The 19074-nt window shown below is 44.7% G+C and overlaps 1 protein-coding gene across 20 annotated transcripts in view; it reads left to right on the top strand.

Annotated features, from left to right (window-relative positions):
* DNM1 (dynamin 1) overlaps positions 1 to 18714 on the top strand; it is a 68814-nt gene extending 50100 nt beyond the window's left edge. For 4 of the 20 annotated variants that reach the window (XM_054848250.1, XM_054848251.1, XM_054848248.1 and 1 more), the window contains 7 exons: positions 4630 to 4739; positions 5368 to 5479; positions 6708 to 6719; positions 7967 to 8137; positions 8312 to 8553; positions 8958 to 9176; positions 16678 to 17834. In XM_054848250.1, the coding sequence (XP_054704225.1) occupies positions 4630 to 4739; positions 5368 to 5479; positions 6708 to 6719; positions 7967 to 8137; positions 8312 to 8553; positions 8958 to 9176; positions 16678 to 16750 (939 nt within the window). In that variant the 3' untranslated portion in view covers positions 16751 to 17834. The other 16 variants (XM_054848254.1, XM_054848252.1, XM_054848247.1 and 13 more) reach the window with 13 other exon arrangements.
* The last annotated feature ends 360 nt before the right edge of the window (positions 18715 to 19074 follow it).

The raw sequence follows: 19074 nt of genomic DNA, 5'->3' as shown, positions 1-19074 counted from the left end.
ACCTTAGCAAGGTCACAACAGTGGGGTTTTGGGCACTGTTGCTTCTCTTAAGCTACTCAGTTTCTGCCTGTGCTTTCTCATATACTCTGTGATGGCTTTCTAGGGTTGCACTTAGCTGCATATTTAAATCTGCACATTATTTCAGCTGGTGCGAATAAAAATCTTTACTTTTGTGCAGGTGAGTTGATTACCATTGTGCTTACTAAGCTAACTGTAATGGTTGTGATTAATTATATGAGTCCAGGCCTAATGTCTACAGAGCTTTTGAACTAAATCAGCTTAAAATCTTAGGATGTGTTGTTTAAGTTAAACCAACGCAGCTTTCTGATGTAAACAAGCCATTACAGCTGCTTTGCAGTGATCACAGTGTCCTGTAAATTATACTCTGAGGGTAAAAGTTAAGTGATACAGGTGGTCTGTGTTTTGGAAAGATGGTCTTGAGATGCACATATGTTGTGGGGTGACTAGAGCTTCCTGGAAGAACCACAGCTCAGAAATTCAGCTCTTCTAATGTGCATTTTCTTTGCAAAGATGAGAAGCAGAAAGTGGTTGGTAACATCTTGTTTGGGGGGATGGGGGGACAGTTCAACTTAAAATGCTCAGCTAACTTGCTTTCAAATACTGCAGACTGGTTTTTCAGAGACTCTTCCTAATAATCTTGTAGCGTGCATGTATTCAGTCTGTTTAGCTGTGATAATGTTTTTCCATTTGTGTAGAGTTTTATCACAGGAGTTCCCAAAATGCCGAGCATGTGTTTAATGCAAATGATTTGACTGAAACTCCAGTCATCTCTGGGGCAGGTTTGTGTACCCATAGTACTTTGTCTTACAAGAAGGAAAGAAGATTAAGAGGTTTAAGCAAGATGAATTTCTCCTAATTTCACACAGCCACCAATTAAAGCAATGGCCATGCTTTCTCCCATATCCACAGACCCTGGTCTCTGTGCAAAAGGAGGTGTTTGTCATAACAGCTACAAGGAAACCTTTAATTAGTTTATTTGTGCTCTAAATGCAAACTGAGACCTAATAATTCTGCCAATTCCCAACCTTAGGGGAGCCCACACATGCATCTGTCAGTCTCATTTCACATGTATCCAAAAGTAGGAAAATTTAACTTGCTGCTGAGGCAGTCCACTTGAACAGAGGAAATGCTTTGAGTCAGGCTGGCTTGCTGCCTACTGAATTTTGTGAACTTCTCGTAGGTTATTACCTGCAGGATAGCAACAAATAATTCAGATGATAGTGCAAACCATTGCTGTCTCTGGCCAAACCCAATCTCTAGAATTTGGCCATGATAAGGAGGTATAAAGAAATAATGAGAATGTTGTAACATCAGGCTGCAACTGCAGCGTCCCTTTTTTCCTCCAGTTATTGTGCTTCACACCCCACATTCGGAATGGCTAATGGATCCTGGTCTCCTTCCTGGCCATGTGTATTTTCTTTCTTTGGTAGATGCAAAGTACAGAGCCATATGGCTGTATCCGCACTGTGCTGCGGGCGGGGGAGTAATCCTCTGGCACTTATCCTGCCTGTGCAAATAGCTTGCAGTCATCTCTTTCTGCAGTTCTCCGTGACTGCAGTGTGACTCCCATTGGGAGCAGCAGCCCTGATTAGGGGTAGCTAGCCCTGTGCCTACAACATTCCCTGGCCAACACTGAGCACCCACGTTCTGTTTTGTACAGCCAGTCTGAGTGCTGCTGCCGCTTCACTACCTCTCCTTGGCCTCATGGCTCTACAGATTAACTTGCAGCCAACATGCTAATTTTACATAACACATACTCTGCTGCTGAGAGAGTTTTGCCTGATTATTTTTTCTTATAGATGAGGGGATATATCTTATGAGCAGCATAAGCCTCTCAGGATCAGACCGAGGACTTTGAATGTAGTATTTCACAAACTATTTTCCCATTTTGATGTGTGCTGGCTCTTCCATCTCTTTCCCCCCTCCAAGTCTGGAAAGCTAGAGAGAGAAGCCCTTTTCCCCTCTTGGCCAGGATGCTGTTCAGCCATTGCACATATTTCCAGATTGCTAACATATGGGTAGAGGGCTCAGCCAAAGTTTTGAGAGGCTCAGCCCTTGGCAGCTCGTTCCACGCTTTCCTGTCCCTACATTCAGGAAATGAAGTCAGAGTGTTGATATAAAACAGGCTGGGTTGAAAACTGAGAAGCTGGAAAGACTGAAGGGGGGAGGCGTGGGGAGATGGAGAGTGGCAGGGGCTCGTTGCAGTGTGCTTTGTCCTGCCGCATGCATGGGTTGGGGGTTTCTTGCCTTGCGCCAGTATCCTCTGTGTGATTGCTCTTGCTGCCTCAGAGTCAGAGGACTGATGTTTTACACTGGCAGACAGATATATGTGTCTTTCCTCTAGGGTATGGAAAAATCAGCATGCAGAGATAGTGTTGTCTTGATCACGCGGCAGCATTTATGCAAGAGCTTGGAGGGGGTGAAAGCAGAAGCTCTGGCAAAGAGCATGTATTTCCATTTCTGGGACGTGGGATTCCCTTACCTTTTGACTTCTTTCCTGAAGAATGACTCTGTTGCTAAATTTCTATGGAATGATGTGTTCTAATGCAGAATGATTTTTCTCAGACATCTTTAACTTCAGTTATTTTTTCACCAGCCCGGAGACTATGTGGGGTGGATGCAGGGAGTTCCAGTTAAGTGAGACAGCAGTGGGGATGGTCTGTCTTGCCTTGGAACTTAGCAGTTGGGGTACTTCCCTTCTAGGTCACTAGTTCAACTTAAACCAGCATAATAACCCAAAGTAATAGAAAGCTAGAAGCTGTTTGTGGCTTACAGAACCTGAAGTAGTCTATGTGGCTCTGAGTCCAGTACCTAGCTGACTGATGTCCCATCACAAAAATGCTTGCCCACCTCTAATCTAGACTGATCAACGGTATTAAAAATCCAAGGAAACTTGCTCTGAAGAGCTCTTCTGCTTTCATAGCCTGGCATCTTTGAGAGAGAATGGAGAGTTTGGCAGCTACCCAATTGATCTCTTCTATTTTCTAGATGCTGACTTCTGGGATATTCTTGTTGCATGAATTTTGTAATGGACTGGTATAACTTGATCTTCAGGGTATGCCTGAACTCTGGATTTTGTGGTATCCTTAGCAAACTTAAGTCAATTTAGCTGAAACTTAAGAGGATGTTAGGCTGGACTTGTTATCCCCTGGGTGTTTGAGCTCAGCAGCTTTGTCATCCTTATCTGCTGCTCTGCCCTGCCTCTCTTTTCTAGCTAGCTCTTCAGGATCTTTGCTCACTGACCATCGTTGTTTTCCATTCTTGTTTCCCCTGAGAGCAATCATGTTTTGTTGTTTCCAGCCAAGCAAGCTCTACAAACACCAAGATGCTCACAAGGGGACAGTCACACACGCATGCTTGCACACAAAAGTATGCCCTGTATTTCAGTCTCGGAGAGCTGCATTCTGCCTTTTGGAGACCAGTGTGATGGCTCCCTCTTTTGTTATGTTGGGGTATAATACCCAGCTGGAACAGGATGTTCCAAATGGGGACCTTTAAACCAAACTCACTTCTGTTAATTTGCTGTAGATTCAGATTTGAGACTATGCAAGGAGAATGATTTCTGACTTAGTTTCTGAATGTAAAAACTAAGATCAAGTTTGGTAAAAGATGATGCCTAGGGTAAAAAATGTTGAGGCTGGTTTTTGGATGCCTTGTTCTGTGTTTGGCTGGAGATGTCTCATAAGAACCACACTGAAGGGTTGTGGGTGCAGTTACACTGAAAAATGGGTCCATTAAAGCTCTCTGAGTCTGGTCACTGGCTTTAACATTTACCAAGCAGTAAACTGCCTATGTTGCTTGAGGGTCTAATCATTCAGAGCATAAGATTTTCATTAATGAGCATAGTTACTTGATTTTTTTTTTCTTCAACACAGGAGGCTTTCAGGTAACCTTACAGTAACCTGTATTATTGTAACCAGACCTGCTTTTTGTTATTCTGATGCATATTTATTATTGCTTAATTAATGCATTAAAAGGAGTGTAGGACAGTGATAGGATGAAGTGGGAAAGTCAGCTTTTCTGAAGAGGTGAATTTAAGTTGATATAGTCCATAACTTGTGTCAAACCAGCTTCTCTATCACATGCCTGGCTCTTGAACATGGATATAGGCTTGTAGTGATTAAAAGTAAAACACTGAGATGGTGACAGTGGGGCTGAGAGCTGCTTGCCCCTTTACTGACTAGTGGCAGTGTTTCCCCCCCACTAAAGCTGTCCTGAGAACAGAGGTATGAGGAGCCTTCCCAGGCAGACCTGCTCTGGGTGTCAAGTGACTGGTGAACGTCTTGGTGCTGATTGACCCCTTGCTGGGAAGAGTGAGGACCTTGATGTTGATCACAACCTGGGGAACTGGGACAGTGCCATGCTGCTGCCTGTTCCTGGAGGAGTTAATGGGGCAGGGCTGTTGGGCCACATCACAAAAACAGTCAGGAAGGGCAAACTTTTGTTTCTAGAGGTCCCCTTTTCTCACAGACTTAAGGGACCAGAGGACCTGGGTTAAGAATGCCTCCCTCGTGATGTGGATGCTATATTGCTGACAGACTCCTCCATGCTGGCAGAGTAGAGGCTTTGTTGGAGCAGTGAGTGACTTGTTACTGATCCCTTTTTCAGGAGAAGGAGAAGAAGTATATGTTACCGGTGGATAACCTGAAACTGCGAGATGTTGAGAAGGGGTTCATGTCCAGCAAGCACATCTTTGCTCTCTTCAACACTGAACAGAGGTATGCTCATGTCTCAGCACACCAAGCTGTTGAAGCTAGGGGCAGGATTTATGTAATATTAGATAGGAGGGGGTAGAGATGAGTATGGTGAGATAGCTGTCCAGGAAGGATGTGCATATCCTTTAAGGATAGCCATTTTTGGAGGAGACAGGGGACTTCTTTTAAAAGAAGTAGTCTGACTTCATTCCTTCTAGTCTTACAGATGTGTACCATTTTCTTTCTGCACCAGTGCATGGCTTGCAGTGTGACCTTAGCCATCAGCTATTTGGTGTGGTTAACAGGGCTGGCAGTGGCTGGAGTATATGTTTATAATCAATGTTCTTAGTGAGTGACTAGGGAAAGCCATAGGAGATAGGGGACCACATAGTGGAGAAGTCCCAGCAGTGAGCAGAATTGAAAAGGGGATCTTTTTCAGGCCCTGTTGAAACACACAACTGATTTGAGGGCAATCAAACTTGCTCATTATTTCCTTTCCCTTCTGCAGGGTCATCATGAGGATACAAGCAAAGGACTAAGCGTCTCTGTCTTAAAATGATAGGATGATTCCCTGATCATTGGCAAATTTGTCAAATACGGGCAAATCTATGATTTGCAGTAGAGAAGAATAAAATGTTTGTCTTCCTCTCAGGAATGTTTACAAGGACTACCGGCAGCTGGAGCTGGCCTGTGAGACCCAGGAGGAGGTGGATAGCTGGAAGGCTTCCTTCCTTCGTGCAGGAGTCTACCCAGAGCGTGTTGGGGTAAGTTACAGCCATAATAATGGGCTGAGAAGTAACACAGCATGTATCTTAAGAAGGATAGCTGTTAAAAATTAAGTCCATGAAGGTTTTGTCTCTTTCCTGAGCTGAGGATATTTTGCAACAAAAATTTAAGTTTTTGGTATGTCCTGGTGCTTCCTTTAAGGAAGCTTGGGATAAACTAACTGGCAGCTTCAAAGAGGAGATAAAGTAGGCAAAGACTGCCTTGATAAAGCCTTCAGCTCTCTTGTTTTGTGGGCACTAAATTCTCAATGTAAGGAGGACATTTAACAACCTGACTGCTAAGTGGTATGTGCCCGCTGAGGGAAGGCACCATTCCTTTTCAGTAACACAGTCCTGTTAGGAGCTTCCTGGCTTACTAGTAGCTGTTCTCCTATTCCTTTTCCCACCCAATCAGGAAGGGATGTTCTGTGAATTTTTCTTTTTGCTTGGTAATACCTTAATATGCTACTTTAGCAAGACCTCTTATCTCTTCCCTTAGCCTTGTCCCACAACACTTGCTGTCAGCATTATGGTCTGCTTAAAGTATGTTTGAGAAAACTGTGGTGTATGTTCCTGTTCAAAGCCTTCCTGTTACCCTGTGAGAGGAAGCTGCTATAAATAGTTTTTCCATTAGAAAAGTGATAATTGCTTATCTGTTTGTATTTGTTGCTTCTAATAGACTTCTTGCATTAATCTTTCCTGTTACACTTGAAGATTGTGGGGTTTTGCCTTAAAGCATTTCCTGACAAACTGTGATGTTAAAAAAGAGAGAATTGGGGACTGGACCTTAACAGTGACACGACTTCAAATTGGCTTTGAACCAGACTGGGCCTGTTTAAATACATACTAGTAAAGGACATGTGCCATCTATTGGTGTGCAAATGGGTGGTTTGACACAGGAACACTGATGGCTAGGCTGAGTGTCTCAAAACCCTGTGTAACGAATAACATGTAGCCATTGTAGGGAAGTAAATAGTCCTTTGTTGCTAACAATATAATTGCCTTTGCAATGTGTCCCATTTTGATTTTCAGTTTAGCTAAACAATTCACTTGTTCGTCTTCCAGGGTAATCTAGGTATTTATGTATTTTTAGTGGGATTGGTCTTTTGCTTGTTCAGTGCTATTATGGGATCTTCTCCAAATTCTGAGACCAACTAAAAGTCATCTTTTTTTTTTTTTATCCCTTTTTGTTTTAATTTTTTCCATGTATGCTCAAATGGCCTGCCAGGACAAGGACAAAGTAAGTCTGACCCTCTCTGCCTGTGTTGCCCCCTGGGGCTCTCACCGGATAGTTCTCTCTTGTTTTTTTCCTTTTGTCACAGTTTCCTGAGAGGCATTTGCTTCTTCTCCCTCTTTGTACCTTCTGTTGGATTGCTGCTGTTTGTTTCTGTTCTTGGTTTGAGTTTTCCTTTTTTTCTTTTTATTTCTCCCTTTTTGTCTGATTTCTGAATCTTGGTGCAAACTTATTTTTGGGTTTTTTGACTGTCTTTTTTTTAAGTTGTCCTGTTTGACATCCATTTCCTTTACTTTGTTTCTTACTGAGACCTTGCATTCCTTATGTAAAATCTTCCAGGAAAAGCTCAAATGAACAAAAGAATTTGCCCTTTCTCATATGTTGTTCCCCAAAACAAAAGATAAGCAATTTCCTACACTGCTGCAAGTCATTCAGACTGGGATGGTTTAAAAGAAAGATTTTTCTTTATAAGATCAAAGTGTTTTTTTTTTAAATAAGCATTGAAAAAGATAGCAGTCTTTTATGCTTTGCTGTTTTGAAATTGATCCCAAATGGATGAGCCTTGGTGATTGCTTGCTGTCAAACAGCACAGTCCAGGTTTTACCTTATAGAAGGCTAAAGAATGCATTTCAGGCAGACAGGAAGAGATTCATCTGCTTGGTGTGAAAGAAGAGATAATTATGACTTACAATATGGGATTTGCAGTTAAAGTCATCAGGAAGGTTTTCTAGGTTATTCCATCTACTTGTGGTCTGACTGAGGTGAGCAGTCGCTTCACCTCTTGGTATCTGTTTTCTCATTTGTTTAATGAGGATAAAGGTGCAGTGTGGAGAGCCTGTAAGGCTTAATTTATGGTGAGTGATTCCCAGGTCTAAACTGTATCTGAGCATGGAAAACCCAGCTCAGATGAAGAACCTTTCAGGAAGCTATAAACATTAAAAGTAAAAATACAGCTTTGAGTATTTGCTAGAGCCATAACCTGTGAATGTTGGTCAGGAGTCCCTGTTGTCTTTCACCTTTGTGTAATAACTTTCTACTAAGACAGCAGCTTTTATTGTTAAAGCTCCTCAGATCTGAGCTGGAGAAGTCTGTACAAGCTGAGCTGTGTATTGACAATCACAGCTCAAAATGTAAGTTTAAATAAGTTTTATTGCATGCACTTCCTGCCTCTTTCCTTTTTTCTAAGCGCTACCATGAAAAGCTAATTTTGTGTTACATTTGAAGACCGAATCTGTTTCTTCTTTTCTGTGCAGGCCAGTGAGGCAGAGGAGAACGGATCAGACAGTTTCATGCATTCCATGGACCCTCAGCTGGAGAGACAAGTGGAAACGATCAGGAACCTGGTGGATTCCTACATGGCAATTGTCAACAAAACCATCAGAGACCTCATGCCGAAGACAATCATGCACCTCATGATAAACAATGTACTTATCACACTGTGGTCAATGGAGGTGGGGAGACAGAAGGGGAAAAATAGGGAGGGAGAGAAAGAATGGAGAAAAACTGAAGGCAGCTTGGAAGGAGGAAGAGGTGGTGACAGAATGGAGTGTTCTGGGGAAGATGGTGGAAACTGATTCCCTCTTTGTGCTCGTTTACAGACCAAGGACTTTATCCATTCGGAGTTGCTGGCAAACCTGTACTCCTGTGGTGACCAAAATACGCTGATGGAGGAATCAGCAGAGCAGGCCCAGCGACGTGATGAAATGCTGCGCATGTACCATGCCCTGAAAGAGGCCCTCAACATCATCGGGGACATCAACACCAGCACTATCAGCACCCCTATGCCCCCACCGGTGGACGACTCTTGGCTGCAGGTGCAGAGCGTACCATCTGGACGCAGGTACCAGAGGCTCAGGGGGAGAGCCCCACAGACCTGCCTGATGCCTCTTTAGTGGCTAGCTGGGGCCTCCTACTGAGACAGGGAGTCCTCTTCCCCTCTTCTCCCTGTGGATGAAGAGTTCTGGGTATTTGTGTTGGGAGGCTCATAGACCTTGAAAGCTATGTAGGGCTGCTGCGTCTTTACAGAGGATGTGGAGGCTTCTAAACCCTTAGGTTGTTAGATGGGGCCTGAAGGAGCTTTGAAGGCAACCTGAAGCCTGGTGTGACCCTTGAAAGCCAAAGGGTGGTGTGTAAAGTGACAAGACTAGAGAAGGAACACTGAAGGCAGCATATGGGGACCTGATGGTGACACAGAGGGATCCCAGGCCTGTTGTTGCAGTTGAATTTCTTCCATTTGTTTGCCAGGTCTCCTACGTCCAGCCCCACGCCACAGAGGAGAGCTCCCGCTGTTCCACCCGCCAGACCTGGGTCTCGAGGTCCAGCTCCTGGACCACCTCCTGCTGGTGGGTCCACGCTGGGTGGTGCCCCCCCTGTGCCCTCCAGGCCAGGTGCCTCTCCTGATCCCTTTGGGCCCCCACCGCAGGTTCCTTCTCGGCCTAATCGTGCTCCTCCTGGTGTTCCCAGGTAAGTCCTGAAATGCTGCTCTGCACAGATGGGATGTGCCGAATTTTTGGGTAGCAGCCTTGACAGCACTCAGCCTTCCTGGGCCATAGAAGGAGAATGGAGTGCATGGTGTGGGTACAGTCTTTGGATATTTGAATTGGGTCCGTAGGCAGGAGCATTGTTGTCCACTGAGACCTCATTGTACAGATGAGGCAATGCCAAGGCACCTCTCGGGAACAGAGAGGCAGCTTCTTCTCTGCACAAACCTCTGTGCAAAGGATGGGGGAAGAGGACCTTGTACCCCAGGGCTTTATTAGACCAATCATACCAACACCTCTACTCAGGAGTAGGTGATTACCAGAAAAATCACAGGACTGGGGTGACAGTTCCCCTCTGTGTAGGCGTCCCCAAAGTCTGAAGTTGCCCCCTTCTCCTGGCCCTGAGTTCTTCAAGGTGAGTTGGAGAGACCTTCATCTAGGCTGTTCAGATGCTTTTTGGCTAGGAGAATACTGCAATATCACTGGCAGGGAAATAGATATTTTTTTTAGGCATTTTTGTTACTTCTGTAATCAATTTGAACATTTTCCAGTCTAGAGGGTTCAGATCACACAGCTTTGCTTTCCCATTAGGAAACTTAATTCCTTTCGTGTTCAGTCACTTCAAACACACTTCAACATAGTAATAAGGGATTATCCCCTGTGCAGCTAAGCACGTGTTCCTGAACAGGACTTAAGAAGCAGTCTGGAACTGGGAATGCTTTTATGTTGAGTACTTGGTCTCCCTGTGAGGAAGAGAAGGTAATTGCAGAGTAAAGAATGAACATAACCAGAAACTCCCCAATGACATGCCAGAGGGAATGCTTCCCTCATGGAAAATACCTCTTCTCCAGTGGGTGCTGGTGGCATGTGCCTGAAGCTTTGCCATTTTCTGTGAAAACACCCAGCCTGCCAATGGGTGGTGATGGTATATGGCAGAGGCAGTTCAGTCTTCCTCCTCTGATAGTGCCCCAGCTCATACTTGGTGCTGCCTGTTTGGAGGGGGAAGAGTTCTCTGCCAGGCTGTATCAAGCCCAGAGATGGATGAGTCCAAAGAGATTATAGACTGGTTTCTGACTCTGGTGTGTGCAAATGGTTTTACTTTCTTGGTGCCTCTGCCCCAGCCCTCCCTATGCACCTTGATGCAGCTCCCATAGTAACTTGTCCACATGTGCCTCAGCGTTGCCCCAGGGACTGCAGTCCTGCTGGTGGCACCTATGGATGTCAGCATGCTTCTACTGTGTATTTTGGCTCTTGCTTCTTGTGACCCTACTTTTCCATATACTGTTACTTTGTGGTTTTGTTTTTAGTATACTTATGCTTCTTTCTGTCTCCATCTTTCTTCTTTCACTCAGTTTCATTTCTTCACTCATGAAAAAATATTCTATATACCTGATCATCGTGATAGGATTCCCCAAATGGGCTGAAGTGAATTGGCCTTTTTTGAAGAAATCTGTTGTAGCCTATTCTAATGGCTTTTCTGCCTTTTGCATGAGGTAGAAGGGTTTAAGGGAAGGTAAGGAACAGCACTGGAGCAGAGGAAGAAAGTGTTTCATACTTAACTGAGCAATCCCTTGCTTTAGAAGGAGAGATGGTAGGTTGGATTGCATGCTACTGACTGCCCTGATCTGGAGTTGAGAATGTAATTCCAGAAGCTGTGAAGTGATGCTCATTCTCTGATCCCCTCTCTGATTCTTCCAGTTGTTCATAGACTCCTCCGGATCCTGATACCAGCTTGTGATTTGAGTTCACTGATGAATGGAGAATTTCCAATGACAAGGGACTCTTTCTCTTCCTCTCCTGTATATAGAATAAGAATGTTCCCTGCTAGCACTTGGACTCGGGTCCTTCTGCCATGGGTGAACGAATGCCATCTCCATTGTTGCTTTTTTAATATCCATCTTTTCCCTTGCTAACCAGGCTACACTATTGTGTATGTGCGTGAGGAACAAAGCTCTTGTATATGGCATGAGTGGGCTTTGCCGTAGGAGTTGGTGTTATGTAGTGAACTGGAGGTGCATGGTGGTGGCTGGACGTACTTTGTGTGTGTATGCACGCTGATGCCTGTGTAGAAGTTTGGTAGTTTGTGCCTCCAGTTTGTGTGAGAATCTGGTTTTATGGATGATGAACTTAAATATGAGTGTTCCACTTTTTTTTATAAACATAATTGTATAGACACATGCTTTCACGTATGAACACCACATGGTCCATTTTCTAGCACGGGAAGGCTTTCCTGCATGTCATTACACTTAAAACAAGATTTACCATCTTGCTTCTGTACTTAGCATTTATTAAGTCTACTATGGAAGCCTGTATTGCCAAATACATACTTTTGGAAGCTGAAAGTTACGATATAAGGTCCTACCTGTGTGCAATGAAGGATTGCCTTTGGACTATATACCTACTGGCTATGCAGGAGGATTTGCTCTGGGAAAGAAAACTATGAAGACATTCCTCCAGGTATTTAGTATTTTCAATTTAAAACAGTCTGGTAAACTGTAGATGAAAGAGCGTAGGCAAGCTCAAAGGAGAAATAAGAAAGTTTAAGTGAGAATGACTTAACCATTGGAAGAATCTGTTGAAGGCATTAATGGGTTCTCCGTTCTTTGGTACATGTAAGGAAAAAGATGCAAGTGATCAGCATCACTGTAACCATGACTTCACACAGCTTTATGACTTTATTCAGGAGGTCAGAGTAGCTGATATCATGATTTGTGACCTTCAAAATATGTCTTCACCTGCTTCTTCCCTTTTTGGGTAGCACTCAGGACTGCAATCGTTCCTGAGCTGTTGGTTTCAACTCTAGCATTGGTTGGAAGATAGGAGTCCTCAGTGAGAGACAAGTCCAGCCCCCTGTGCCCAGCCAGCGGGTGCTGAGACCTAGCGATACTGCTGGTTCGGCAGGAATGAACGTCAGTCTGAGAGTGGACTTGCTGGGTGGGTGAGTGGGCAATGGCTGGTAGGTGTGTGAAGAGATGGACGGCTTTCAACACACCCCTGTGCACAACAGGGTTCTGGATGTGTGTGAAGTTGAGGCTGTGATTGTGTGTGCAAAGTCCTGCATGGGTGAGTGCAACCCTACCCAGAAGTGCACACTCATGCCGTGTTCTGGAGGGGGACGTACAAATGTGTGTCTGTGCAAGTGCATGTCTCTGGTCCACCTTCCTGACAGTCTGTGCGGCCTCTGCCTTGAACTGTCTGAACTGCCATGTTGATTTCATGTTGTCTTTCAGAATCACTATCAGTGACCCCTGAGGACTGGCAGCCACGGTACGTTTTGCACTCTCCCTGCAATGCATGAGTCACTGTGTCCCCGTACTCCATTACTTTGCTCTGCAGCTCACCTCTGCTGCCTAGTTCTTGTATTAGTAACAGAGTCCCTTGTCCAATGAACCACCTCTGCCAGGATCTCATAAAGGGAGGAGTCTTGAACAGAAAAACCGGCTGATCAGAGACAGAGCAGCTGCTTGAGCTGCAGGAGCTGGGAAAGCCTCTGTACCTGACTTAAGGTTACTAGAGGACCATTTCTCTGCTTCCAGACAGGAGGAATGAGCTTTGGCAACAAGGCCTAAACTCTGTGTGTCTTTCGTTAGGCTTATATCCACACTGAATGGGAGATCAGCTGAATGAACTCTGTTTTGATTTGGTTTGTTGGCTCTGTTAGGATCAAGATAGAGGCTTGGGGAGCTGTTAGTTCAGACTCCTCTTCTTATATTCTAATGTCTGGCTGGAGAATTGCTCCCATCCTCACTGTGTCCCTAGTGTTCGTGGAAGGCAGGAGGAGTTTGGGTCATTAATATCAGGACTTCCATGTCTGAGTGCAGGGTAACTCTGACATTGAATGTTCCCTGTTTATCCTTGTGTCCCATCATCATAGTTAAAAGTGAACTCCCTTTGCTTGTTCTCCACTTGACCCTTTACCTTCCAGGTTACTCTTCTGCTTCTATTCAAACTACCTTCTCTCCTTTGCCTTCTGCCCCTGCAAGAGGAAGGGTTTAGTGATCTGTATCCCCCCCCAAACACTCTGCCCTGAGCTCCTGCCTGTTTTCCTTTCCTATCTCTCCCTGCACTTTGCAGCATTGTACTTGTTTGGTGATGTGGCAGGGTACTGGGGCAGGCTCACGTGCTGCGCTGGCCCAAGAACTCTTCCTTGTCCTGTTAATGCTGGGGGGGGGGGGGTGAAGAGGGAGATCTAGTAAATTCTCCTGATTTTTTTCCTGGGAACTTCCAGCCCTTATTGCCAAAGGGGTAGAGAGGGCAGAACAGGGCAGGTGTGGCTTTTTTGGGCCCCTTCTCCCTTTCTCTGTGGGTGTTTCTTGAAGTGAAAGGTCTGACAGAGGAGTGGAACAGCAGCAGCCTCTGTAGATTTCCTTGCTGCTGGTTGTGGCAGAGAGAACTGGGGGTGGGGAGTGTGTGCTGAAGTCCTATCTTAATAGGAATAGTGGAAGTTCAAGCCCCTGTTCCAGGGCAGGGGGGTTCACAGCCCCCATCTCGCAGCAGATGGTGTCTGTTACTGCTGCATGTAACTGCAGTTAGAGCTGAGAGGTGCCACGTCGTGTTAAACCGATGCGGTGATTGTTCAGTGATTGACATCATCTTTGAGGATGTCATCTGTCAGCCTGCCTCACTGATGACATACTGCAGAGGTGTTGGAGCAGACAGCAGTTTCCTCCAATACTCTGCCTACTGCAGACATCCCTGGCAGCCCTAGAAATGTGCATCTTGGTGAACAACCTCAGGAAGGAGGCTTGCTGTTGTCTGTGCCTTGTTCTGGGACTCGCTGTTATGGGGCGTTCTGTTCTTAATTTGGCATAAAGAGCACCAAGGAAATAAAAAGTAAAAATCAGAACACCACCAAAAAGCCTAAAAATCCCACCCAAAACCTTTTGCAGCCCAAGGGAATAAATGCAATGTTTTATCATCTCAGGTCCTTATCAGCAGAACTCCCTATTAGCCTGTAGGTTCTTAGATACGTTTAGTTCAGTGTTCTGTCTGGGTATGGCTCGGAAGCCTGACTTCAAGGGGCATGACAGTCACTGTAACTGGTTTCCTCAGGCTCCTGCCAGGACTCAGGGCTTACTTCCCATGGAGACTGCCACAGGCTTCCCCATCAGCAAAACTTCATTCCTTGTTGTCCTGAGAGAGGAAAGTGACTTTTCAGTAATATAAAAGGGCTTGGCTAGCAATGTAGTGAGACAGACTGAAGCAGCATTCCAGGGGTAAATGTTGCCTGAGAGACTTCTCTGTCCTTTTTTGTGCTGGGAAAGTTTTCAGCTTTTTGTAACCTTATCAGGCAGGTTCTGCAAAGGTCTCCAGAAAACCTGAGCAGAGACAAAACCTGTAACTTTAAAAGGTGACAGCCTCTACCCTAAAATGCTCTGAGTGCTGAGAGAAATAAGAGTCTGCAAAAATCACAGTATACTACAAAAAAAGCAGCCCATCTACCTGAAAACATTGTGCTCCTTTCAGCCCTATTTATTCTGGTAGGGTTGAGTGGCCTGTCTTGCCAGAACACATTACATAGTCCAGTGACTTCAAGCATCCTTTTCATGTAAATCCACAGAGTCTGTTAGGACAACCTGTCCAAACTCCTGAAATGCAAAAAGCCCTTCAAGCTTCTCAAAAAATGCCTTAACACATGTGACAGTGCAACAGCATCTCAATAAAGGTTGAGCGTAAGTTTTGTAAAGGCTTTAATTCAAATGCTGTTACTATTCCAATGACAGTAGTAGCCATTGAATGGTTGGTAGGACTGCATTTACACCATGAGCACCCTTAAAGATAATGCACAGGTCCCGTGTGTCATGAAGCTGAGGTTCACAGAGTCCTCAGCTGTAACATCTCATTGCAAATTTTGCCTCTGGGAATTAATATTATTTCAGCATCCTTCCAAAGGTGGCTGTAATTTCCAGGTTAGCTCAATCCTACCATTACTTGCTGTACAGGAGCAGTAACTTGATAGGCATGATGGCAATGGGGTCCTGCAATCCCTATTGACGCTTTCAGTCAAGGAAGTAACATTTGGAAATGTTTTAGTGTCTGAAGCTTTTTTAATGTGTCATTTCCCAAGGCAAGGAACAAGTGGTTGTAATTGTTTTGAGACCTGGGGCTTAACAGATACGGAGTAATAAATTCTGCTGAGATCTAACGAATGGGAGTGTAGAGTTGCTCTGGTTCATTTGCTAAGATGAGGGAGCTTGCCCCAATTGATAGGAGTATAGCTCCTCTGGTACCAGCATGATTATAGGCTGGTGGTCAGTGCAAAATGAAGACTTCCCTGCCTCAGAAGACTGTACTGGTGCAAATATCCTTCTCTGCCTCTCTTTCCTTCTTCCCCTCTGCCCCTGTGCTGGAGGAGGGCCTTCATTTCCAGCAGTCAGGTGATTGTCTAATCTAAAGCTTGTCAGTGTGGAATAGTTCAGGCATTAATTCTGTGACACCTGGTTCTGTATGATCAGCGTAAATACTTCCTCTCTACTTGGTCTGCATCCTGTTGGGTTTGCTCTTTGCATTTCAGGTGGTTTGGGCTCTGAAAGTACTCTGGCTTGGTACTGAACAATTAAATTATAATGATACACCATCATGATACTATTCAGGTTGCAGACACTACATGGAGCATGTTTTAAAGGAAAAACATGGATTGGACTTACTGACTTACAGAACATTTTTTTTTCTTTGTAGACTTTTAAAGCCTGTAGTCTGAGTCTGAAATGGTCTTCTGAGTAATGAGTTGAGAGACATGGCAGGGTGGTTGTCTTGTATTTTTTGGGGTTTTGTTTTTCCCCAGTCCCTTACAAGAAGGAGATCCTAGAACATCTAATCCATGCAGAGGGCAGACATTTAAGTTGCTGCCCACTTACCTAGCTAAAGTACCACTAAAAGAGCTGAAAGAGTGGAGTAGTAATGGCCAAAGTTCCTTTTATTGAAGTAAGTAGAAGCTGCATTTGCTGAGCAAGCACCAGAACTAGAGAACTGAAAGCAGCAAGCTTGCCCCCAACATCAAAGATCAGTATCGGGTATCAGAGCAGGGAATCTCAGGCTTGCAGTAGCTTCAGGGGCAGAAGGTGCTCCTCCAAACTAGCCAAGAACCTCAGACAGCAGCGTGTCTCAGAGGACCCCATCCATGCTGTGTGACTGTCATGTGCTTGATACAGGAGCTCGCTGTTGTCCATGCTTCTCAACTCTCATTCCAGAGCCAGTGCACTCACTGGCAATAAATCTCTGCACTTCCAAATTTCAGAGGGAAAGCAAAACTGGCTGTCCAGCAGATTGCTTTACTGGTGATCCATGCTGTGCAGAAAGGCCAGTGCGAGGCCTGATAGAAACCTGTAAGTCTCCTTTGTGGAGTTGCACTCTGGAAGTTTGTGCCTCAAGTTTTATTCTCTTACTGGCTCAGGTGAGGTGGAGAAGCATACGTGATTGTGACTGCGATTGCTGTGCTAACCACAGTGTGTGTTCTCTTGTTTTTGTTTTCTGCTTTTTCACAGCAGAAGGGGCCCTGCCTCACCTACTCGACCTACCATAATCCGACCGGCTGAACCGTCCCTCTTAGATTTATAACTCGAGGCTGTAGACAGCTGGCGACGAATGCCGTGCTGGCGGCTTCCCCATTCCACCCTCCCTTCCGCAGCCACAGTCACTCCTCTCATCCATCCCACATCTCTGCCTCCCACCACCCCTTCCTGGTGTGTCGTAAAACACTAGCCTAGTGATCGAGCTCTTCGTCTTCACTCGTGCGTCCTGTATTGCTTTGTAAGCTTAGAGTAGCCTTCATTCAGTGGCATGGATCCCTGAAGTACACAGGCTCCTTGGAGAGATCAGCCGCAGGGACATCCTTAAGTCCAAGTGGTGGCTGTCCGTCCAGGAACTTCATCTGCCTGGTCTAGCCTGGATAAGTGTCCTGCCTGCATCAGTTAGCTGTAGCACCTAGGGCTGATCTGTAGCTATTTTCTTTTCTTGTAGTTAAGAAGACAAAAGTGTGACTTAGAAGAAAAAATACTGTCAAAACCTGTGACACCGTTAGGAACAGATTAAATGTCCTGTGTATTAGTTTGCCTTTTGAGGTGCAAAAATTCATGTTGGGAACTGTGCAATCAACCTGATATCAAAGTGGGGCAGGGAGAGCAAGAAAGGGGGGGAACTCAATGGGTCGGCATAGTCCTGCTAGAGTGAAGTCTGAGCTAGCACACACACCTCAGCGTGCAGGGTGCACATGGACCTGCTCACACCTGGCTCCCTAAAAGAACTGGGGAAATCCTGCTGGTGACGCACTGGCTCCCGCCAGCAGTTGTCTTGCATCATCATTTTTGGCTGACTTTCCTGAACCCAGCAGGGACAGGGGAATAGATATGCTGCTCCCCCCTTGCAAATGGACAACCAAATGTTTTCAGGGAGTTCGCTGTGTAATGTTTTGTTGAAAATATTTCTGCTCTGAATAAGCACACCTTTCAGTGTTTTTTGGGTACTGTGGTGACTTCTTCCGTAGCCTTTTCTTCTTGCATGTGGATGGTACGTGTTTGGGGAAACTTGTAACCGTTGTTGATCACAACTCATCTTCTTAAGGTTTGGTTTTTACTTTCGTGCTACATGTATTAAAAAACAAAAAATCAAAAAACTTGAGAATTAAAAATATACCAACCCTGTACATCTCGGATGTCATGTCTCTACCAGAGCTAAATGAGCCACCTGCGTTGCAGGCTTTCAACCAGGCCTGCATCAGATTTAAGTTACCTTATTTCAGTGCTATTGCTCTTAATTTTTGTTGTGGATCCTCTATTCTAATGTCAGTTCCTTTCTGTATTTTAACTATTGTTTTACTCCTTCTCCCCTTTTCCCTTCCCCTTTTCCTTTTTTCTTTGTTTTTCTTGTCTTTAACCTCCAGCCGGCCGGGTAAGGCCAGTCCCTCCCGCCCGGAGAGCCCAAAACCACCATTTGACATGTAGGCCTGCTCCCTCTGAGACTCTTTGCCTGCCTCTTAGCTGTTCTGTCCTGGAATGGTCTGAACAAATCTCACACATGGCTTGTTTTGTTTGTATTTTGAGACACACACATATCAGCTGTGATTGTAGTGAAACTGTTTTTCTTTCTTCCCAGCTGCTTAAAGGAGTTAACCAAGTATATTGTAGTAATGAGAAACATATCTTTACTATTATAAATATCTATAAATATATATATAAGATGAAAAAAATCTATATATGTCCAGGTGTTTAAAGCCATTTGTGCTTCCATGTGGATTTTAGGAAATATGTAGGGAAAGAATATCTATATACATATATATATACACACACATCCAAAAAATTAACCAAATCCCAATGTTGAGTGTTTGAGCTGATTGTTAAAATTCTCTGCAGTGTGCAGTTGGGTTATTGTATTACCCCAGACTTGTGGGTGAACTGTCTCAGTGCTGGTAGTAGCTGTGATGCAGTTTGTGATCTACCTGTCACTCTTGTTTATTGGATGAAATAAACTATCATTTCTGTATAATGGAGGTCTCCATGACTAGAATAAAACCATCTCTCTCTTTCTCTTGCTCTTTCTCTGGGTGATTTTCAAACTGTGTTTAATTATAACCTAATCTTTTCATCCCATAGAGCTTAAAAAGCTATACATGCAAGCAGGTGCTATCATTAATAGGGAAGGTGGAACAGATCTGCATCAACAGTGGTGCCCGGGAGCTGCAGTAGAGTGAAACAGCTTGTCAGATGTGGAAGTTGACTCCCTTTCTCCATTGTAAAGGAAAATGTACAGAGGTGCTTCAGTGACTGGACGTGCAGAAGGTGGGAGCTTTGACACAAAATTGCTTGGTTCTTAAAAATGTATTTTTGCCCTAGCTGTTTGTGGAATGCAGCAAGCAACTCTTGAGCTGTAGTTTCTCTGTCAAGTGA

The sequence above is a fragment of the Grus americana genome, chromosome 20 (assembly GCF_028858705.1).
Source record: "Grus americana isolate bGruAme1 chromosome 20, bGruAme1.mat, whole genome shotgun sequence".
Lineage (NCBI taxonomy): Eukaryota > Metazoa > Chordata > Aves > Gruiformes > Gruidae > Grus > Grus americana.
Note: the sequence above shows the minus strand (reverse complement) of the source record. Positions and strands in the feature narration are given on the sequence as shown.